General features: G+C 37.4%; 2 protein-coding genes across 2 annotated transcripts; one reads left to right on the top strand and one right to left on the bottom strand.

The window, feature by feature from the left end:
• The first annotated feature begins 280 nt into the window (after nt 1-280).
• LOC132118176 (PPARGC1 and ESRR induced regulator, muscle 1) lies at nt 281-6,040 on the top strand. Its single transcript, XM_059527815.1, has 3 exons — nt 281-3,213; nt 4,949-5,062; nt 5,323-6,040. The coding sequence occupies exons 1-3, from the start codon at nt 351-353 to the stop codon at nt 5,427-5,429; spliced, it is 3,084 nt and encodes a 1,027-aa protein (XP_059383798.1). The 5' UTR covers nt 281-350; the 3' UTR covers nt 5,430-6,040.
• A 1,807-nt stretch (nt 6,041-7,847) lies between these two features.
• Nucleotides 7,848-20,821, bottom strand: LOC132118175 (probable pleckstrin homology domain-containing family N member 1). Its single transcript, XM_059527813.1, has 16 exons — nt 20,581-20,821; nt 18,719-18,809; nt 17,823-17,984; nt 16,751-16,831; nt 16,113-16,203; nt 14,680-14,813; nt 14,116-14,262; nt 12,365-12,445; nt 12,194-12,269; nt 11,884-12,029; nt 11,641-11,787; nt 11,038-11,286; nt 10,710-10,871; nt 10,096-10,317; nt 9,505-9,565; nt 7,848-8,585 (listed from the first exon to the last, which is right to left on the bottom strand). The coding sequence occupies exons 1-16, from the start codon at nt 20,652-20,654 to the stop codon at nt 8,410-8,412; spliced, it is 2,100 nt and encodes a 699-aa protein (XP_059383796.1). The 5' UTR covers nt 20,655-20,821; the 3' UTR covers nt 7,848-8,409.
• Between the last annotated feature and the right edge of the window lie 2,916 nt (nt 20,822-23,737).

The following is a 23,737-nucleotide window of genomic DNA, read 5'->3' as shown; positions in this document are numbered from 1 at the left end:
TTCTCTCTGGCAGTGAGGAGGACTTGCACCTTCAGACTGTCAATCTATTCTTTGAGCAGTTAAAAAGTGTCACAGAAAATCAACAGCCCTTGGAACAAAGCCACATTATCATTCGTGGAAGTGAGAAGACAGGTCATCTGGAGGGTTTGATTGATAAGCAGGATATTCTGTCGGCAGACACAGGCCCATCTGGCCGAAATGAGGCCAATCTTAGAGGAGAAATAACTAAACAGGGTGTGGCTCATACCTGGGGCGATATAGTCTCAGAAAAGTCAGAAGGTGCATCAAAGTCTGACACAGAGCTAATCATTGGAAGGAAGCTATTGACAACACCCCTAATTACAGTACAAATGAAGCAAGAGAAACAGGGAAGATGTAGCGCTCTCAGCAAGGATCTAGAGCTCACAATTGAAACAAAGCCACCTGACAAAGAGAAGATGGTAGTGGTAAATAGGAAAGATATGATTGACCCATATCTAGCAAGACAAAACACTGCTCATCTGGATGCTATAAGTAGCTCTGACTCGAAAGATTCACCAATCGGTCAGATCCCAGTGTCACCTTCCAGAAGAAAGAGGAGGAAGAAAAAGAGAATGAGTGTTGAACCAGTAGAACAAGGACAAGAGGCTCAGATCCACTACCAGCAAAGTGAATCAGAGGAAGAGAGATTTATTCAGCGAGAAGAGATAAGCAACCTTCCTGCAAATGTCTGGAAGACAGAGCAACTATCATTTCAAAGAATTAAAACACCTTCAAATGCACATAATACTGATCATTTACAGCTAAGAAGCACATTTGACTTGGAGGCCTCAGCTGATTTTAAGTTTTCAAACAGCTTGCCAGTATCTTTTACCAGTAATATAGGCACCACACTTCCAAAGCCGGAAGTTGGACGAATAAGCTTAAATACGTTTTCCAAAAGCATGCATGATACATCCCTTATAAACAATGGACAATTAAAAGCAAAGATTTGTGAGCTGTCATTATTACCCCATATAGATAAAGTTCTGAATGCAAAAGAAAGTAGATTAAATATAACCGAATCCCTTCAATTTGATCCTGCCGTGCACTTAAGAGAGAGCAGGAATGGTATTAAAGAGACCTTATCAGCACCTCTAAGTGATAATTCTGATGCAAGATGTCAGAGGAAATCCTCATTATCTCCTAGCGTTTCCAATGCTGTTTATTTAACAGAGTCTTCTTCCTCTACAGTATCTTTTAAATTGACAGAGGACAAAGATTTATCCTGTTTAGGAAATGAGGTTGACTATTCTCCATTAAAAAATGAACAAACAATTCCAAACAGTAGTAATATAGCGGAGATTTCAGCTACCGAAGAACGAAGCTTGTCTTTTGACAACATTGATAGAGCAGAATCTTCTTCAGATGGAAACGTTCCAGAAACCTTTACTTGTTCACAGGAGGCTTCTCAAAAATGGAAAGCATGTATTCATGAAAACATATCAGAATCTCAAAGCCATTTGACTTCTGAAAGCATTGAAATAAACATGAATATGCCTGTAAGTGAGACAAATGATCATGTGGCTGATAATATTAATCATGGAGCAGGTGAAGGTGAAGGTCTTATCAAAAGTGGAAATAAAACTAGTGAGGTAATAATTGCGAATGCCTCGTCCATAAAGCCAAGTACTTTAGATGAATCAAAAGATAAGAGGGAAATTAGTGATAGTGAAGTTGCTGTTTCAGCCAGGAATAGTAGTGAACAGCTTTTTTGTGAAAAGTCCATCATATCTTGTGGTCCTACAGAAGGAATGCTCACTGAAGATCCTACTCAAGATGTTTCAGAGTTGCCTCAAAATATGGCTGCTGAAATTAAGGACACTTCCTCCGGTGAGTTGAAAAGTGGAACCAAAGATCTCGAGGGTGTTTCTCTTGATGCTTCAAATCAACATCCATGTCCCGTGTTTGCTATCTCCTCCTTTTGGAATGAAATGGAGAAGCTAACCATCAATGACATACTGCGCCTGCGGTTGATCAGTAATGCCCAGCACCCCAGCATTTTGACCCAGCCCGAGGATGGTAACATAGCAGACATTACAGATGCTGCAGACTCGGGATACTTTACTCAACCTGATGACTCTAAGCCAGAACGCTTAAGTGGAGACATGTCTTACATATCTGACCTGGATGAAGACCTTGCACAGCTTCAAAACCCATTTCCTTCTAAGCAAGAAGACGAGTCGAGTGAGTTTCCTAGGTCTTGTGGTCCGATGTGGGAGAACGATCCAGATCCAGTGATTGTGGGTGATGAAATGGTGCACAAAAGTTCTGAAATGGCTCTTCCTGACCATCTCTACCCAGCAAATTCACAGCAGTGCTTCAGAAGAATGTGTAAGAACATGTCTGTGCAGAATCTGCAAGCTCTAGATACTCAACCAGTCAGACACATCCTGAGAAATGCCTCGATGCATTCAATCCATTCAGAGGTAGAAGACGATTTTATGGATCCTTTTTACCATGTGAACACTTCAGGCTCAAAGATCTTTTCTGATGATGAAGAAGAAATAGAAAGCAGTGGTATAGCATTTTCTGAAATAATCCAGTATTTCTTTGGTGAGGATGAGCCTGAACGTTGTGCGTCTTGTGCTGATAACATAGCGGCCTCATACCTTGATGGCACCGGCACCTCATTGCCTGAGACCTATGACCATTTCTTCTCAGAGTTTGATTCTGGAAGTTTTGTTTTTCCAATTGTGGAAGAGTCAGGTGGTGATAAAATTGTTCCCATATTTTCTTGCTCACGCTCTGCTAACAGAAACCTTCAGTTCCCAGAGGCATATGACTATTTCTTCCCTGATTCTTCTGGGAATTCTGATGAAGATGATGAGAATGACAATGCAGCAATCAAGGTAGTGACACGGTATGACTATAAGTCTCCCAACCATGATCCTATTGACATGTACGAGCACTTCTTGTCTGAAGATGAGAGCGACTTCCTCTGGACGAACCCTCTGTCACTTAGAAAAGTTCGACGCACAGGTTTTACAGTCCCCAAAGGGAACGCATGTTCTGGGGAACTTGTCCCTGTGAAGACATTTCCCAAAGGAATCATTCAACCTATCAATGCTATGAGCCCTGATGGGAGCCCCTTTCCAGATTCCTTGCTCCTCAAGCTGGAGAACCGTATCTTCCAGCAGCTGGCTGAACAACAGGAGAAGTGTGTGGAGATGCAGACAGTTGTTGCTGATCCAAGTAAGAACTTCTACCATGCAGTATTTTGCACATAGACACTGAAACTGCAAAACACTTTCTTGAAGGGTTATTTTTTTGTTCCCTTCAGACTTAAGTCTAAAATAAGAAAATACATTGGTTTCTCTAAATAGTTTTCATTTTAATCAGCTCTCACCTCTTTTTTGTCAATAGCTGTTGACTAAGAGTATCTAGTCACATGTAGAGCCATGCCCGGGCTGATGGAATGGTAGTACGTGCAAATTAGTCTTAACTCCTGCTGGGCAAGTTCTCAAATCGGCCATGTGCCAGAATTGAAGAACTTGTTTCAATTTAAAGTCCAAGTAAAAATAGAGGAAACTCCAGGAACATCAGGACACTTACCATCATCACTTCATCAGTCATTATTATCATTTGGGATTCAGCCATAGATTATCAATTTACTGTTAAATCACTAACTGGCCTACTGATATATTATTTTATAAAAAAAATATTAGAATTGAACAAATGTTTTTGTTAACACTTATTGATATAGAAGAATAAATACTCAAGGATACATTAAATTGATCAAAAGTGTCACTAAAGAGTGACTTACAAATGTTTCAATTAAATGCTGTTCTTTTGCACTTTCTGTTCATTATAGAATTAAAAGAAAAAAATATCACTGTTTCCACAAAAATATTAAGCAGCACAGGTGTTTTCAGCACTGATAATTAGGGATGGCCAGATCCGATCACGTGATCGGAAATCGGGCCCGATCGCGTGGTTTCAGACTCGATCGGAATCGGACGTTACCTCCCGATCAGGACTCGGATATATATATATATATATATAGCCTATATATAAATACGTTTATGAACAATGCAGTGCTAATTGACATTTATTACAGTATAGAAACTGTTCTGCCTTATTATGTGATAAACAGTGTTTGTAGTATATAAACAAACCATTATTATTTGTTATTGTCCAGCATTTATAGATTTCTAAGCCAATTAAAAGCTAGAAAATAAGAGAAAAATTAAAGTTGTCTATACTACCAGTCAGAAGTTTTTGAACAGTAAGCTTGTTAATGTTTTTTTTTTTTTAAGAAGTCTCTTCTGTTCACCAAGCCTGCATTTATTTGATCCAAAGAAAGGCAAAACATTAAAATGTTTGAAATATTTTCACTAGCATATTTAAAATAGCTGTTTATATTTGAATATATTTCAAAATGTAATTTATTGAACATCCTGGATCTGTCTTTTCGCTCTTCTTTATTCTTTTTTTATGTATTATAGAAGTATCGAATCGGGACTCGGTATCGGCAGATACTGAAAATCAAATGACTCGGACTCGGACTCGAGGGCAAAAAAACCTGATCGGGACATAATTACAAATGTTTCTAGCATCAAATCAGCACATTATAATTATTTCTGAAGGATCATTTGACACTGTGGACTGGAATAATGGCTGCTGAAAATTCAGCTTTGCCATCACATGAAATAAATTACATTTTAAAATCTATTCAAATACAAAATGGCTGTTTAAAATGGTAATAATATTTCAGAATATTAATGTTTTTGCTCTGTTTTTTAAAATGTTGAAATAATAGTGTATATCTTTCAATTTTATTTAATTTTTATTGATTTCAGGAACCAAATTAGGATTTGAATATGTTATTGTGTACAGTTAGTTAGTTTTTTTTGTTTGTTTGTTTGTTTGTTTTTTGACCATTAAATGATACTGTACTATTGTTCTGATTTTGGTGCTTCTTTTCTAGGGTTGGATGCTCCATTCTTGCCTCTTAAACAGGCAGACATGTGCTTGGTTTGTATTGCTTTTGCCTCGTGGGTGCTAAAATCAACTGGTTCAGGAGCAGACACCTGGAAAGCTGGTATGTGTTTTTATTTTCCTGGTTAGGGTTAATAAAATAAGTCCTTAATTTAGTCATTTGGTTACGTTTTGACAGCATTTATTTCAAATGTTATGCTTTTCAAAGAAGAAATGCGCAGACTAAGCCTTTTCCCTGGTAAAAAGCTCTCAGTCGCATCAAATTCAGCTAAATTTGGATTTAAATGAAAGTTTGGTTTAGTAATACAATTAATAGTAATCCTTAATGACGTATATCTGTGTTGTTTGATTTTTTTTATTCAGCTCTTCTCGCGAACGTCAGTGCACTCTCTGCCATACGATATCTGCGCAGACACAAGAGGGATGAGGTCTCTGGAAAAACTCCTTTGCGTCAGATAGAGCCAGCATAACTCTGTAGCACAGCACAGCCCTCAGATCTGATTTCAGTCACATCTTCCTTTTTCCATGTAATCCAAAAGGGTGATTGTGAATGTCAGACATGTGCATGCATGACTTTTTCCACCATTCTCAGTACATATTATTATGATTGACACTCTGATGTGTTTTTATTGCTGGTGAACTCAGTTGATATACAATAGATGTTGCAAAATATCAGAAACAACTGTGACTTCAGGCCAATGGCATTTCAGTAATCTGCATAGTTTGCAATGTAGTTTGTTTATGAAATGACCAAAGCTCCTTTTCTGATTCTGAGATATTGTGGATTCACTGTTTGCAGTGAATGCTGTTGTGCGTTGTGAGGAAAGCAGCAGTATGTTGATTAATATTTGATAATGAGATGCTTATGAAGGTGTTATGATGGCAGATGGACATGTGTGTCTAAATATGTGTACCTGTGAAGAGATTTTAATGGAAGAGCTAATGTCTATGCACAAATATACAGTTTATTGTGATATTATGGGGATACTGGAATTTTTGCTGGGCCAAATTATTTTGGTGTATTTATAGACCATCTAAATATTCAATCGTAAGCCCATGTGATAATGTCACTTCGTCTGATTCGTTTAAATTTTAAGCATATGGTGCTCCCAGTTTACAATATCATGTAGGATAAATAAATCTTATGTTTATTTGAAAGCATTTAATAAATGATTTTAAAGTGTGTTTTATTTATCAGTACACCTGTATGTTAATAATAATGATTATGTTGGCCACTAGAGGGCACTATGCAGCCAATCGTACTATGAGCCTGTCTAAGGTAAGAACCCCCTTTAAAAAAAAATGGAAAATTAAACATTTGTTACAATTGGCAGGATCTATTTTTTTAATGGAAATAGAAACTGAGATTTGAGACATTTAACGTATACTTCTAATTGTTACCAGCAGATGGCAGCAGCAGGCTGAGGTGAAGGTCTCAATAAAGGCCGCGCGCTGACGTTCATTATTCAAATTCATAATTTCCAGCACACTGTTGAAGGTTTAATTTCTTAACGTTTTACAGCATTTGTCACCCTCCAGCTTTACTGGAATAATTGAAGGGTTGAGCGGGGTAAGATGAACCACACACCTAAACCTACTTTTTCTCTTGACCATAGCTGGCACAAAATATAGGCTAATCTCAACAATAATGAATACACAATGTTTTTAATCTTGTCATTTCATTTGAAAGCAACATCCGTTATATTCAGTCAATTGAAACAGTTTTGACGTTGTGTAATGTTGAATATCGAGTTAAAAAAGAAAAAAGAGGGATCTGTGGAAACATCAGTGCTATTTTTTGTGGGGTAAAAGTTATATTTATCATTTATATAAGATGGACCCCCGAGAATTGGTACAGTAGACTCAAATGGCATGTTATTACTAGTGGGTTTTTTTTTTTGTTTTGTTTTTTTACTAAATACTTATTGCAATTAATGCGGTTATTATGTAATATTTCCATAGATGTACATTTCAGACATCTTCACTTTCTTTAAAACAAATAGGTCAAAACTGAGTGAAATCATTAGATTTGCATTCATAATGTTCCAATTAACATATCTTTAAATAAAATATTGGCAAATAAACATGTAAATTCCCATCGGCCTTTATATAAGTTTTAGAATAATTTTATCTTTCCATAACTAAATTGTCAAAACAACATTTTATATAGAATAGTAGATTTGGTATTTTAAATTAATGACATTTAAATTAATGACATTTTGGGAAGTCGTGGCCTAATGGTTAGAGAGTCGGACTCCCAATCGAAAGGTTGTGAGTTCGAGTCCCGGGCTGGCAGGAATTGTGGGTGGGGGGAGTGCATGTACAGTTCTCTCTCCACCTTCAATACCACGACTTAGGTGCCCTTGAGCAAGGCATCGAACCCCCAACTGCTCCCCGGGCGCCGCAGCATAAATGGCTGCCCACTGCTCCGGGTGTGTGCTCACAGTGTGTGTGTGTGTGTTCACTGCTCTGTGTGTGTGCATTTCGGATGGGTTAAATGCAGAGCACAAATTCTGAGTATGGGTCACCATACTTGGCTGAATGTCACTTCACTTCACTTCACTTCACTTTCACTTTAAAAAATATATTTAAATATTAGAATAAGAATTATATCAAAAGCCATTCATAAATTCTGTAAATGTTTATTTAGGAGGCTTCTTACTGCAATAGGAAACATCTTACCCCTCTTTTAATATTTTGTGCTATAACAACTAAAATAGCAAATGTCTTTATTTATTTTCTATAATAAATCCTCCTGCATATGGTAACCTTACATCTAAATATGTTACCATTTAAAAGTATAAATTTTACACTCAAAAATGTAACAATTACCAACACATTCATAAAGTGAACAGCTGAAGCAGTGTTTTATCACTGTTTGTCACAAAAAAAAAAAAATAGTGAGAACAGTACAGACGTCTTTTCTATAGACTAACTTTGACCTCCTCAGAACAAATAGATTTCTTGAACAAAAAGTAGAAGGCCATAAGGAAAGAAGTATAAATAAATTAAAAATAATAATAATCAACAATAATACAAACGTACATTTAAAACTTAAATAGAAAAAAAAATTACATATTTACACTTGGTATGTATTTAAAAAATATACATAGAATCTAATTTTCCAATAGTTTGTTGGACTCACAAACTAAACTAAATGCAAAAACTCCCAAATGCTACTTTTCCTATATTCATATATACAAATATGCATCAATCATTGTAATACACTTGTTTGTACCTAATACATACAGCAGTCTGTAACCATCGCCACAAAATTAAAGGGTATGACATGTGCAAAAGATGTCATAGAGCCATTGAATAAACAAACTGTGAATATCCAGATACTTGGGCATGTCGGCCCACGGTGAAAACATGCCCAGTGTGCATGTGTGGCTTTGATTAGTCTGCTATGTGTGCAAGTCCAGACGGGCATAAGCCCATTGTTCTCTTTTATGACCATCTCTGCTGTGTTGTCATAGTGCCTTGAGCTCCAACATAAGCCAGTGTCCGGTGTGGTAAAGGTCCAGGCAGCGACTGAATCATCCCATTATCCGGGTCACACTCCCATATGTTATCATAGTCCATTTCCTGGTCATCTGGATCCACTGGCTGAAGGTAAGAGTCATCTGTGAAAAGCAAAAGACAAAAATTAATGTCTTCCAATACTTAAAATATTTAGTTTAAATCCATGATTTTTTTTAATTATCATGCCTGGAAATAACAGCTGTAAATTTCCCCATTTTCAAGGATTGAAAGGTACCCTGATCTTATGGAATGAACCTCCGAAACTCGGATTTAGTTTGTACAAATGTATTATTTGAAATTCCAAATCCACATACCAAGTTTAAGAAGTTCGTAACTGAGCCATCTAAATACTTCATGCCCTAATTTAAGATCTGACATATCGTTAGTTGTGTTCTTTTCCATAGAAGGGTTCTAAATGTCTTGCAGGACATTTTGTCTTGTCTTGCACTTGTGAGCTTTAAATCACCCTCGGTGGTAATTCTGTCCATTCGCTGGTCTTTCCTTCATGTGCCACCTGCAGTGCTGTCATTTAAAATACCCTGGGCCTGAGCCGCCTTACACACACAAACATACACACACATGCCCCTTCATCTGCACTCTTGTTTCCACTGTCATGTCCTGCCTGGGCAACCACACCCCATCAAACCCTGTGTGTGTGTGTGTGTGTGTGTACGCTAGAGAAGGTCATTCTAAAACCATCCTATTAGCTGTGCCGTGAGAATCTGCTCTATGCACGTGTCACCATGGATTATTTCCTCCTTATGGTGTTGTGTTTAAACCTGACAAGTGAGAGTGTATACATGTGGCCTTATTAGACAATTAAGCTATTCATTTAAACATCAGTTGAACCAGTCTATACTGATGATCTAGGTAAACATTTCACACGCTAAACAAAACCTGTGTCCACAAAACTGGTCGTGCAACTCGCTGTGTATACCTTGTGTATCTATTTCTCTATCTACATCCGTGAAACATGCATAACATCGTGCCATTGTGGTGCTGGATGTCAAAAATTCTCACCTGGTGAGTAACTGTAAGATATCTGCTGCCCCTCCATGATAGTGTGACCTGAGAAACCTCTCTGTAAAAGACAGGAGAACAGGAGCTCATTTTCACAAACTGTTTTGAAGCTACATACATGTAGAACAATATTTCTATTGTTACAAAAACAAACTAATTTCAATAAATTATCTTCTATTCATCAGAGAATCCTGAAAAATAATCACAATTTCCACAGAAATATTTAAGCAGCCCAGTGATTTACAACAAGAAATGTTTCTTGAGAACTAAATTGGCATTTTAGAATGATTTCTGAAGAATCATGTGAGAAATGACATTTGCATCACAGGAATAAATTGATATTTGAAATATATTAAAATAGTGAACAGTTATTTTAAATTGTAATTGTATTATTTCACAATTTTACTCTTTTTATTATATATTTGATAAAATAAACGCAGCCTTGGTGGGCATAAACATTGAAAAATACAATTAAAATGTACAGGGGGGATAAAGTAAAAAATGTCTGGGTGATGCAACTATCCTGATTTCATCAAAAAAAAGCCACATTTAAAAGAATAAAAGTCTTGAAATCTACTTCCATCCCATTACCTGAGAGATGAGTTTTTGTTCTGGCTGTCGGTTTGGGGTGGGCAGTAACTTCAGTTTGGAAACGGCCTGGGCACGTAGTTCTTCAGACCACTGACTGCTGTCCAGCTCAGGCTCCAAGGCCTGGCCGTGTCTTATTTTCCGTCCCAGAGGAGGAGTGCAGAGCCGGAAGGAGGGAGGAAGGAGAGGGGGATACGACTGCTCCATGGAGCCCCGGGAAGAGTGCTGTGTAGCAGAAAAATATACACTTCATGAGATTTGCACTCACTCAGAAGGCTGATTTAAGAGATAGCATGGTGAACTAAACCTGACGTACTCTGCTGATTAAAGGATTTATACCTAAACCAGTTATGTAATCCAGGTTTGAAAACCCAACAAGTGTAAACCTGCATTCAGTGTAGAAATATTGTCTCAAATGTGCAAGTTAGAAGGAATCACACTTTTGTCTCATTCGGTCAGCAGCCTTTTTCATTATGCATCTGGATGGTTAAATAAGTCATGTAGGCTATAGGGACTTTGCATGGCTTTAGCTCGTCAAATCAGTGCCCCTGCTTTCGGGGTGTTTGGTCACCACGGTGTCAAGTGAAAGAGCGCATCTGATATCCTGACCCACTTACCGACGCATGTGCAGAGTTCTCCTCCAGAGGATACATACTGGGGGTGCTGGGGTCGTCATAAAGGGGCGAGAGAGGTTTGCGGTGGCTGATCAATTCTGAGTGGCGGTGTGGAACTAAGAGCTGGTGTTTGACATTTGTCTGCGGTGTGCTCCAGCTGTTTGACTGAATAGAGACAGATGGAAAAATATAAGTTACACTTGTTTTTATGCATTCCATTTCCCCCAAGAGCCAAAATTCAAAACAGATGCAAATAATGCAAATGTCACCTGTCTTCAAAGTGAAAAAACTGTTTTAAGTAGGTCATCAGAATGTAGTCATGCTCTGCTACCTTGACTAGCGGGGCCTTCTCGAGGCGTTGAACGGGGCCATTGCAGTGCACCGAAGTGTACGGCGTGTTGTAAACCGGTGACATGAGCCCCTCTGAAGCGAGATAGGATGTCTGTGGAGGGGAGGAGTAGTGGAGTGAAACCGGACGGTGGTCAGGGGTCGGTCGGACGCGAGAGGAGAAGCTGCTGCTCCTGCTTCCCAGGTGAGCTGAGTACTGTGTGTCTGAAGAGTTCGGCCTGCTGGAAATGAACTGTACCAACACAACACAGAAACGGATTAACTGGACTGTATTCACATTCAAACGTACTCTGTTCAATAACGTTCTACTATCCAATCAATTTCAGTTGATAAAAATCTAGTTCTAAAAAGTTCTAGTTGTACATTTTTTTCTGGTTCATTCAAAAAAAAAAATTGCTTTACAGAAATAAAATATGCCCCATATTTTAAATCTGTGGATAACCACTGCCTAACCCAATTTCATTCTAGATATGAAATCAAACTGCAAGAGCAGTTCACCTGGAAAACTAGGAAAACCCATTCCGGATGGGCAAATATGTTCACAGCTTGATGTTAATGGGTTTGGGTTGTTGAGATAGACACTTACACAGAGAGGCTCAGCATAACCAGGGGATATAGGGTTGTCATTGGCACTGGGCAGCTGGAGCTCATGGGATCTGCGTTTGTCCTGGGACTGCCTTAGTGGGTCGGTCGCTCCATGGCTGCTGCTGCTCCACCTGTCAAACTCTGGAGCCTGAGAGTAATGGAGGAGAAAGTGAATATCTCACAGCATTTACACGCGGTATCTTAGATATTCAACACCATGTCCAATATGGAAGTGATCGCTCACCTGTTTCTGTGTTGGGGTGTAAATGATGTCATAGACAGGGGCAGGAGGTCTGAGAATGGGGACGTCAGCACTTTTGAAATACTGGATCCAGTCATTGAACTCGCTCTTGTTCAGACAGGAGACGATGATGGGATTTATCAACTTCCCTAATGATAAAACCCACAAGAGTTAGAGTCACATGTGCATCTGTGCAGAAACGGCACAGCATGATAGGAAACAAGTCAGAGTTTACACTCATCTTTATGGCACATATCAGATCTTTGCCAAGAACTAAAACATCCGGCAGCTGAAGTTTGACTTGTTAACTCACCCTCAATCATAAATGTGTTGGGCTTGATGTCCTGGCAGGGAGTTGTAACTGTGATCATGTTGAGAGGAAGTTTGCCCTGCAATTGCAAATACATTCAAGATTATTGTCCTCAATTGATTATGTAATGTTAAAGCTGTATTCATTTGTGCAGATGAAATTATTTTGAGATACCTTGTAAAAGAGGCCATCACTCTCTTCTGACAGAATTATGAGATAGTTGGGATACAACACCAGCAGACGGTCATACTGCTCCTGCAGCCAGAGGAATTGAATCACATTCATTATTGCTCATATAGGCCTACACTATAGTAAAATAAGAAAGGAGCTAATATTGAGTAACTTGCTTTAGTCACTTTATTGCAGTTACTTTATCTGTTTTTGGTCCACCAACAAACTATTTCCAAATAAGTAGCAGAGCTGGTGTGGGTATGTAAGCAAGTTGTGTCCCCAAACTATTCAGAAGAATAGTTTACTATTAAAGACTATTATTATAAAGACTACTATTAGATTAAATGACTAACTCATTAACTTGCTTCCTTTCTAAATAAATCAGTGTGTTTGAACAAATAGTTTGAGTGAATGATTCAGTATCTCACGGATAGCAATGGGAGAAATTAAGTTTTTTGAAACTCTGAATAAAAATGATTTTTTTTTCATTTGAATCGCTGAAAAAAATCCAGGCTGGCGTTGCCTGCTGGTCAAAACGGTGTAAATGCACGAGCTCAACCTTTTACAAACCAATTAAAACTGCTGCTATGAAAGTGCAGTCTATTAAATGTAATCTACAAATCATTAAATATCATTAAACATGAAGACTATGTACAATGTGTGTTCATTTATTAAAGGGCCTGGTTACTTGGCTAATTAGACAAATTAAAAACACTGTTCCTTTTCTTAATCATATGCACATTTATGGAAATTCAGTAAAACTGAAAGAGTATTATATTACTAACAAGGGGTCAAATTAAAATCATATAGACCCTATAGTTTACCAGTAATAGCCCTTTAGCTGAACCATCAGAATTGTAACATTTTCAAAACAGTATGACTCGAAACAGTATGATTCGAAACAAAAGATTCATAAAGGCTTTGAAGAATTGTTTTGAAAGCGCTAATTATCTGGAGCGCAGCTTATCTGGAACGCCAAATACAGACAAGCGTAGAGAAACAAAGTGCTATTGGAGCGGAATATCTAAGAAGCTGACCATCATTTTGCATTGTGTGAAGCACAGATTTCCCAGAGGTCTTGCTCCGACCATGAGTGTGTGTTTTAACTCAGGGTGTGTTCAAAGACAGCTGTTGGGTGAGTCAAGTCAAGTGTGTGAGGCAAGCAACTGGTTTACACACCCTTTTTCACAAGCAGATCTCCTCTGCTCTCACAGTACACTTAAGAAGGACTATCAGTTGCGCACTCTCCGGGAAAGTTTTAGATATTTGGCCACAAGTACACCGGATATTGGGTTACACTACAGTCCCCATCAACTGTCATGCTTTGTGTTTGTATGCTGTCAGTTCAAGGAGACTTGCCGAAACAAGGCAGACTCTGACTAATGAGGGCAGTGTGAAAGTGGCCATGCCAAAACAGACCCTAAGTGTAAACTGAGCTTGCTTTGCACCGCTTAAGAAAGCATGGGAGTGAATTTAGACCCTCCTCATGCTAAGACCAAACAATTAATTCAAAGGCTTTTCAGACTTTATGTCATTCTCGGCCATGTAATACCAATGTGTATAAGTGAACTTCACTGTAACTGTATTTCCTTATATTTTGAGTAATACATGAAATTTCAATTTTGCTGTATAATGTTTACTATTGTTTCATTCCATTATATTTATGCACATATTGTGTAGATAATCACATATTGTGTAGATAATCAAACCAAAACAAAGGGTGAGATGATGAGAACATCCTTGAGAGCTCTTACCTGACAAGGCATGTGTTGCAGCCTGACTTTCGTGACGTAAGTCATGGTCCCTAGACTCTCTCGTTGCGAGCCCTCCCACTCATAAATAGGCTCTTTACTGATGGAGTTCCTCAACTCCTCCTTTTCCACTTTGGTCTCTTCTGAGCACTGCACATTTGGAGGCAATATTGGGTTTAAATCCATGTTCAAAAGTAAAAACTGATATTAAGTGTCTTATGATATGGGAAAGATAAGGGAGTGTCATCAGCATTGGGGATTTCAAAGAAATCCATTGCTTCTCGATAGCTAGTCCCTGCCAAATATGGGATGCGGATGTTTGGCTCTGTGAGCTCACTTGCTGCAATAGCATGTGTCAGAACAGGAAAGAAAACATGTCTTTTATAAAATCCAGCTAAGGTGACCACAAAAGAAACCACTCCCTTATGAAATCCCAGAGGACAATGACCAATATTAGTCACTCTGACCTGAATTAACACCTTTTTTTTACGTTCATTGTCTTATACTTCAATCTGGCAGCTAGCAAATACAGGTAATTCTGATTAAAGGTAGATTATTTTTCAGTACCTTAATTCTTGTGTAAGTCTCTGGTAAGATTGCACTGCCACCATTGGCCTCAATTTGTTCTTTCAAAAGCCCAAACCAGTTGTTCATCTCCTCTTCTGTCGAGCAGTACACGATGATTGGATTTAAGCTGACCCCTACAAAGGCCAAAGACAAGGGGTCAGAGGTTAGGTCAGATGACTATGATCAGTGACCATCTGGATCTCTTTAAAACCTGCAACAGGTTGCTAAATATTTTTGTGAATCTCTTGTTTTTAAGTATAGATGCATTCATCTAGATACTGTTGCTCTGTTTCATGTCACTGTTGACACTTCTGACCCTGAGAGCAAATAATCTGTTTCAAGAACTCTTAACATTTCGACATGCCATGCATTTGCAGTTAACCAGTTGTCCCTTCTTGAAAACAGCTATTCTGAAAGTATGCATCAAACCTGGAATCTCCCTTTTATCAGACCCACATTCCAGCCATTATCAGCGTAGATATCAGCCACTCTGACCTGCCCTGTACAGTCATTTCCAGTTAGGTGTGATGTGGTTTTAGCAGAGACACGTGTTCATGTGCAAGACTTGGCCATTTTCCCCCCCCAGAATACATATTTAGTTCAAGACTGGAAATGCTGCTGTGTGCCTCATAGATTCCCAAATCTCACTCCCGGCATTAATCTAAGACATCATCTTTCCAATCTAAAATACAGTAGTGAGTCCAACTGATATAATGTTGTGGCAAATAAGTAGATTTATTCTCTTATTTGGAGAGTGGGACTTAACATCACTTAACGGTTAAGCTTTAATTATGTTTCATTCAATCACGGCCACATTGACTCATCTTCCGAGAACATTAAGCATGGTTTAAGCATTTTGTTGATTTCTCAGTGTGACAAAGCAATAAAGTCAGTAATTTCTTATGTGGTAAATTCTCATAAAAAATTTATAAGCAAACTTGTGTGTTCAGGTCCAGTGCTCTGGAATGTGGAGTATTTTAACTGTGAAGGAGAGGTGAGGAGGGAAAGTGCCCTCATAGCTCCACAGCTGAGCGAGTTCAGGCGCACCTGTTGTATAACAAGGGGGGTCTTGAGGACAATTTATCTCCCTTCTGACTAGTGGCAAATGGAGGAGGGTTTACTTTGTGTTAGTGCTTTTGAACCTCTGGAATATACGAACATGGGAAGTGGTTTTGAGCCTACATAGTGTGGCTTTACAATGCAAGCCTCACCCGTCTTTTGTTTTCCGGTTAGTCACAAATTCCACTCTTAAATATATCACTGGGAATAACAGGGGTTGGAATAAAAAAAAGACCTCCAAAATGTAAGAAATAAAATATCAGAGAAACACATAACTTTGTATTTTTTGCAATTAAATCTCCCCATCACTTTATCTTTTTGTTTCATGCCTACCTTTTCCTGTTTGTTAACCCTAGATTATCAAGCACACTCACCGTTTATCTGGAATGCAAATTCCTTCAGATCACCAGAGCTGTTCCTGTTCTGCACCTTGCAAATTGTGAGCTCTTTGAGAGGAAGTGTTCCCTGTATAACAAAAATAAACCATAGTGAGTTTAAGTAATCTGGCTCTATAGTGAATTAAATAAACATTTTTATATAGAGAGCCATTAGAAAATCTACATTGGAAATATGGGATTCAAAATGTATATATTTATTTAGTTTTTAAAACACACACAAAAAAAAAAAACTTTACATTGTTATGAAAATTCTAAAACTTTAGATGCCTGTCACTTTGACACATTCAGTATTGCACAATAATCTTTACCGTCGCCTCCCAGTGACTCAGGTTAATGAATACAGACATAATAACACAGATAACAACAGATAGAGCACATTTTATGATTGAAGACAACTTAGTGTGGCACTTTTGGCATGGAGAGGTGACACATTTTACACCATCATAAAGCATAGAAAATCTGTAATATCCGTCTCCGTTACTGCATGACTCAAACGACAGTTCGTGCCTAAGGCAGTGACACAAGCATGGACATATGGAGCTCCTTTATATTTCGGCCTGTGGAATGCATTGTTTATTGTGTAACAAAATGAGTAGAGTAGGTGCATCTTTTACCTGGTATGTGAGTCCAGTTGTATTGTTGGAGACGAAATGAAGATGGGTTTGGAACAGGTCCAGATAGCAGTCATGCACATCCTGAAAGAACAGACACATTCCATCAGCTCAGCATCGACACAATCAGAGGATCATTCTGGGTAATGCTGCTTTATAGGTTTGAATTCAACAACACAGGCGGATTAAAAGATTTCACTCTCCCATAGTCTGAATAGCAAGATTTTCAAAGGTCATGTTGAAGGCAAACTCCAAACAAGATGCAACATTTCACCCAGACAACAAAAAAAATATAATAATAGACAGGGCATTAATATGTGGTATCTTGTTCACAATCCCATGAATGAATGGTTAAATACTCCTGTGTAAATCAAGTCTCAGTGAATACTTTCTAAGAAGTGTTTGTTTGCTTTAAAGACTAGTTTAAAGCAGCTGACGTTGATTTATCCCAGACAGCTCATTTCTTTCATCTGATCTAGGTCTTTACCACATGTTACAGAATATGCCATTATCACAAATACTGTTAGGTAACATTTCCTTTCAACTGTAATGTCACAGCTGTACAGTATGTTCCCCTTTAACCTCACCCTGTGTTGGGTTATTTTTCTTCCCTCACCTTCACACTCTTTTTTCCCCAGTATGACTACATGTTATCAAACCAAAGAGATTCCCACGCTTCAGAGCCAATGTGTAATTTATCAGTGGTTTGATCAGTGTGCTCTGCCCCAGGCAAACTCTGCAATTCTGAGCCATTTCACAACACCTCACATCTATGCGTGTTCTGACACGGCCTTAACTCCCCAAACTGAGTAGCATCAATTAATCAGCAAATGCACGTACGTCATTCCCACAGTGCTTCGTACAACCACCATGTGACATCTTGTATCTTCCATCTGCTTGTTATGCATTACCTCATAAAGAATGAGTAAGTGACTGTCACGGCTGCTTAGACCACCTTAATCATCAATTAAAAGTCTGTTTTGAAAGTTTTATTGAATGATTATTCTTGACAACTGCGTGTTTGTTTTGGAGTTTGATTGGATTTGAGTTTTAGATGCGAGTTGGTGTGTCTTACCTGGCAGTGCAGGAAACGGAAGCGGACTTTGGAGCTGTGGATCATTCTGCCATAGTTCTTGACATTGATGCTGCTCTTTTTCCATCCACTAGCTGGGTCGTAGGGGAACGGAGGGTCCCATTTGATGTTCTCGATCGCCTCAAGATCTTTGGGTGACATTTCCTATGTCAACACAGTGTTAAAAGTTAGCTCCTTTTCTCAATAACATCTCATTTGCAAAAATGTACTTCTTAAATGTGAAAGCCTAGCTAATAGGGAACGTTTTAAAAACTTTGTCTAATTTTGATTATCCTTTTTTTAAAGTTACAAGCAAAATATGTTCTTAGAATGGTGAACAGCTTGAAAAACATTAACAAAATGTTAGCATCAAAATATTATTTATATGTTTACATTACATCTAAGAAACGCTATTTTCAAATAGTCTTTGAACATTCAAAGCTTCCAATTTTGTTTTCTCGTAACATTCTACAAACACTTGTTACATTTTGTTAAAGTTTTGACATTTGGAAGCAATATTTTCATAAATTAAGCAAATGTTTTAAGAAAATGTTCTTAGAACATAGACTTGTTTTCTGGTAACATTCTGCTAATGTTTTCTGAAATGTTAGTATAACAAAATAAAAACTTTTTTAAAACACAAGAAATTGACATTTTGAAGCTTTGCAACTTTGGAAAATGTAAGAAAATTTTTGTTGTTTAAGAAAAATCTTAGGAAATTGAATCTTAGAACATCATCTGGTAATATTCTGCTAACATTTCCAAAGTGTTAGCACAACCAAGGACAACATTTCTCAAAACATGCAAAAAAAAAAAAAAAAGTGATGTTTTGAACATTCACAGAACCTTTCATGATTTACTGAGAAGGTTAGAAAATAATTCGCTGGAAGGTTCCTCACCTTTCTTGGTGTTACGGTGCAGAGAATGTTGATGATGCTATTGGACTTCTCCTGACCCTCCTGTGGGTACTTTTTCCGGAACAAACGGCTGCTGCTCAGAAAACAGTGCACAAAACAGACCCGAGTTAGTCAAATATAGGGTTGTAAAATAAGAAAAAAATGTGATGCGACCCCACACAGGGTTTATCTTGACTCAGGATGATCAGTTAATCACGCTGAGTCAGGGTCAGTCTGTCTGTGAAGACTCTGCTCAGTGTCCCACATGAAAGATTGCGTCACTATTACACACGTCCATTCTTCCTTAGCTTGCACTAGTCAACATATCAGTTTTACATCTCTGTCTGCGCCATTAAAAGAGAAAAACAATAAAGCTTGTGTTACAAACCACAATGCCCCACTCATGAAATGTCTTTTGTTACCCATGCCTCCCATTTATAATCATTAGCGTCAGATCTATATAATCAAATCCTTCCTGCCCAACGAATAGCTAAGGAAGTCAAAGTCAGCGAGGAGATCATGCTCAGAGAGACATCCTCAGTGACTTCCATGTTTTTCTTCTCTCTCTTTGTCAACCTGTCTCTGCTTTGAATGCAATCAGCATAACAACACTGGGCTCATTCATGCAGACAATAATGGGGAGTATCAGTGATTTACTGAGGCTCAGTGATGAACGTGTTTGTCATCCGGAGAATTCATCTGGGAGAAGAATGCAGGTTGTAGACAGTCTGTTACACAGAACATGCTTGTAAAAGTGATGAAAGTTTGACAGTGACAACTTTACGTAACGATTTCCAGCAGATCACCCTTTGTTTTCATTAAAAGTGCAACCATTCAGTGGACTTATTTTAAATCTGAAAGGGGTCCTGTGTTTAAAAGGGTCCAGGGTCCCACTACACTGAACTCTGATCTGATATGTTCACATTCAAAATACAAATACTTTTTTTATGGTCTCGGACTCTGAACACTAACTGAACCCAGTAACTTACATTCAGAGCACATGCAAACCAGACACAACAGACAAACAGTCTGATTTCAAATAGGCCAACCGTCTATTTTACTGACAGGTAGTCAGAAGAGTTGTCCAAATTGGGCAGCAGTAAATTACACAGATCGCTGTCACTAGCAGTGCAAACACAATAGGATTACTTTCTGCGCAGAATAAACCCAATTCTCACAAAAAAACACGAAACCTGAGAAGTCTTTCTTTCCCTGAAGTCTGCACTGGAAACAGAAATAGATCTAACTTTATTACACTAGTGAATTCTGTCAGCAGATGAATGGATCAGTCAGTGTGAAGTGAGATCCTGACACTGAGCTAATGAGATTTACAGACAGCATCATTGCACCACTAAATTCAAATCACTAAGTATTCTTGCCTTGTTTTCCATTCAAACTTACTAAACCTTTTAAGCAGCAAAATGGCAAAAGCAATTTTTCCCCCACTAGCAATTTTTCCTTATTTTATAAAAAAAATTTGTTGTTTTTGTAAATAAAATATTAAATAGAATAAATAATATTACAGGGGTTTTTTCCGGTTTAAAATGTCATGTTTAATTAAATGCATTATATGCAGTTTGTGCGTATTTGTGAAGTTTATCAGACAATAGTTTCTACAATTGTTTTAAATGTACACAAGTTTGCTTCACAAGTAAATGTATCTGGTTTTAATGATGATTCGACATTTCTACTGTATATAAATATATATATAGATGTTTGAGCTAATATAGTTATTTATTTTCCAAACTACCGGTATTTCAATCCAATCCATCCTCAAGACATTTCATGACATCCCTCTTGTTTGCATGATATGTCTTCATACTTTTGAAGCTTGATACTTTTAAGGTAGTTTCTCTGGTTCTTACCTGTTCCTGCGTATGAAGCTCTTGCTGGAGAACCTGAAGTTGTGTTGGGGGACGCATGACATACTACTCCCCATGTTGCTCCTGGGACAGTGTGTGTATCTCCTCGATGAGAGAGTGCTGGTGTATCTGCCGCAAGATCAATATAGTTTAGTGATCCCTGTTGTAATCCAACCTCCCTGGAGTGAGTGAGTGTGTCTGTTCACTGGAGAGACGAGACTGATACTGAAGCAGCAGACAGGCGAGAGAGGAGTGTAGGAGAGAGGGAGTGTGTCAGTGGGTGGAGACAAAGTGAGGTGTGTATGGGCAGGGGGAAGGAGGGAGACGAAGACGGGGGACCAGAGCAATGAAGTTCACACCTTCTGCGTGAGATCCCTTCACTAAATAAAGACTAAATGGCAAAGGGGAAAGTGTCGTTTTTCACACCTTATAGTGGGCAAATGGCACTGATTTGAATGTTTGTACACTCTGATGAAAGAGTATTCAAGTCTGAATGGAGCTGAATGGTGTCACTTATCAGTCTGGACGAAGCCATGCTCTGAATACTACAGCCTGATTATATTATTCACTAAAATAACTAATATATTTAAGATGTCTGGAAATCTGTGTAATGAAAAAACTCTAGAACACTTAAAAATCACTTAATGTTCACAATTTTGTTTGTGTGTGTGTGTGTGTGTGTGTGTGTGTGTGTGTGTGTGTGTGTGTGTGTGTGTGTGTGTGTGTGTGTGTGTGTGTGTGTGTTTATCACCATTCCTGCCAGTATTTTATTTTATTAATAATATTTTATATTTTTTATAATAATAATATTAATAATAATAATAACATAATTTATTATTTTTTTGTTTTGTTTATTATTAATATGATTTCATTGCTATTACTGTATTTAGGTTTTATTTAAATTTATTACATTATGTTTAAGTATGTATTATATATATATATATATATATATATATATATATAGTACAAAATAAAAGTTTTTGTTTGCATAATATATGTGTGTTCTGTATATATTTATGTATATATAAATACACACACATATATATTTTTTAAATATTTACATGTATTTACACGTCTATATTTATATTCATATAATTTATATTATAAATAAATATATTTATATATATGCATAACATATTTTTCTGAACTATTTGTATACATAATAAATATACAAAGCACATGGTGAACATGGCACTCGTGATAATATGGTCTTTGCGTGTTTGCAGATGTGTCAGATATGATCTAATCAAATTAAAAGTGCAACACTCCTCGTACGCAAACAAGGAAGCACAGGTGAATTATCCCATCCTGCTCAGGGTTTGGATCCCTGATATCTTCCAGCTGTCAGACATGCAGATTGCCTCAAGAATATTACATTATAACAAATGTAATTACAAGTTCTAGCCTCCCTCTTTGTATGTCTTTGTATGTCTTAATGATGATTAGCTATTGTATGAGGCATTCTTTAAATGGTTCTTCTAATGACGTGTAAATGTATTTGAATGTAAACTCCATGTATGCATTTCAGCTCTTGCCATTTATGGTTTCATTCCCACAGCATATTTTCAAACAAACCCTCAGAAATCAAATTTTAGAGGTTATTGTTCTAGTGTGGGCGGTTGCTGATTCAAACCAGCTGAACTGGGAAATGTAAGTGAGGCCACGCCGGAGGCACTAAACTGACACATTCCAGCTCAAGCATTTCTCAATTCACTATATTAAACAGCTACAGCATGTTCATAAGATGCTATGCCATTGCTTATAGCTTACTGAGAAGTTCCATGGTTCAGACTAATAATAGCTGAATTTCTGAGTAATAAAAAACTAATCATAAAAAGTATTGCACAAATATGAGGATAGCATTCCTCTGTTTTATTAACTCACGAAGATCTTCTTCTTTTTTTTTTTTAAATAATAAATATGGTGAAGGCAGTGGGTGATAAAAGAAATGTTTTCTTGAAAGAGCTCTTTCATAGAGCTGTCATGGAAAAACAGAGATGATGTATCATTCTCCCGTTCTGCGTCTGAACACTGAAGATCTACACTATGAGTCATGAGGTGCTCACTCTGTATCAAGCGCGGAGTCTCCTAAAGGAAATTACAACGTAAGAAATAACAGGGAAACATCTGACATAGTCTGGGAAAATCTCACTTCCAGTCATATGGGTTTCTGTCTGCTCATTTGAGTTTCTGTTGCTTTTTGGAATACGGGTCAGATGTAAGGGAAGGGTTAGATGTGGGATTTTCAACCCTTACTAATCCCTCCATTCTGACTCACAGTCAACTCAGAGACCTCCTGTATTTATAAGATCTTACACTTAGATTAATTTTCATTCATAAAATTAACAAACATGATTACCTTTTATTTTGCTTAATATTTAATTAGCACATTTACAAATATGTTTTATATTTATTATTATTATTTGACATTTTAATAGTATTCATTTAATTAGTCCTTTAAATTATATTTTGCACATTTTTTGTCAGGGGTCAGTGAGCATTTTTTTTTAAAGAAATTAATACTTATATTCAGCAAGGTTTTTTTATGTTGTTACCATAAATATCAGGTTCTACAAAAATATTAAACAGCACACCTGCTCTCAACACTGATAAATAAAAATACATATTATTAATAAAACATTTTAGAATGATTTCTGAAGGATAATGTTTCAAAAATATAAAGTTTTAAGTTATTTTAAATTGTAAAAATATCTAACAGTATAACCTTTTACTGTATTTTTGTTTAAATAAATGCAGATCTTTTGAAAACATCTAAAAGGGAGATTAATTTTTTTTTTAAAGCCCTCAAACCTTTCACAAAATAAACCCCTTTTGGATTTTAGTACACATACGTTTTCTTATTTTTATGGCATTATAAGGTTCAATAGTAGTTGTAAACTATGATGAACCACTATAATTATGATAATATAACAAAATGATTTGTTTACACTAATGTTTTGTATGTAGAGTAATCATTGTCTAGTAACAACAGCATACTACTGTGAATTTATATAATCCATAAAAACAGAAGGTTTACATTAGGCCTGTGTTTTTGAAAGTTGTCACAAAGGAGAAAAGACGGATGTGGAAGGAAGTGGAAAACCAAGCCAAACACAACAGTGTATCTGACTGCCCACAACATTTTACGAGCTTTTCTTCC

Source organism: Carassius carassius, chromosome 37, assembly GCF_963082965.1.
Source record: "Carassius carassius chromosome 37, fCarCar2.1, whole genome shotgun sequence".
Classification (NCBI taxonomy): Eukaryota; Metazoa; Chordata; class Actinopteri; order Cypriniformes; family Cyprinidae; genus Carassius; species Carassius carassius.
The sequence above is the reverse complement of the archived record's forward strand: the minus strand, read 5'-3'. Positions and strand labels throughout refer to the sequence as shown.

What these genes read in the sequence shown, in the direction of transcription:
- LOC132118176 (XM_059527815.1), top strand. Translation starts at nt 351, where the DNA reads ATGAAGCAAGAGAAACAGGGAAGATGTAGCGCTCTCAGCAAGGATCTA. An exon ending in GACAGTTGTTGCTGATCCAA is followed by an intron (nt 3,214 to 4,948) that starts GTAAGAACTTCT and finishes CTTCTTTTCTAG; the next exon opens with GGTTGGATGCTCCATTCTTG. An exon ending in AGCAGACACCTGGAAAGCTG is followed by an intron (nt 5,063 to 5,322) that starts GTATGTGTTTTT and finishes TTTTTTATTCAG; the next exon opens with CTCTTCTCGCGAACGTCAGT.
- LOC132118175 (XM_059527813.1), bottom strand. Translation starts at nt 20,654, where the DNA reads ATGGGGAGTAGTATGTCATGCGTCCCCCAACACAACTTCAGGTTCTCC. An exon ending in GCACCGTAACACCAAGAAAG is followed by an intron (nt 17,985 to 18,718) that starts GTGAGGAACCTT and finishes GTGTTGACATAG; the next exon opens with GAAATGTCACCCAAAGATCT. An exon ending in AGACTTACACAAGAATTAAG is followed by an intron (nt 14,263 to 14,679) that starts GTACTGAAAAAT and finishes CCAAATGTGCAG; the next exon opens with TGCTCAGAAGAGACCAAAGT.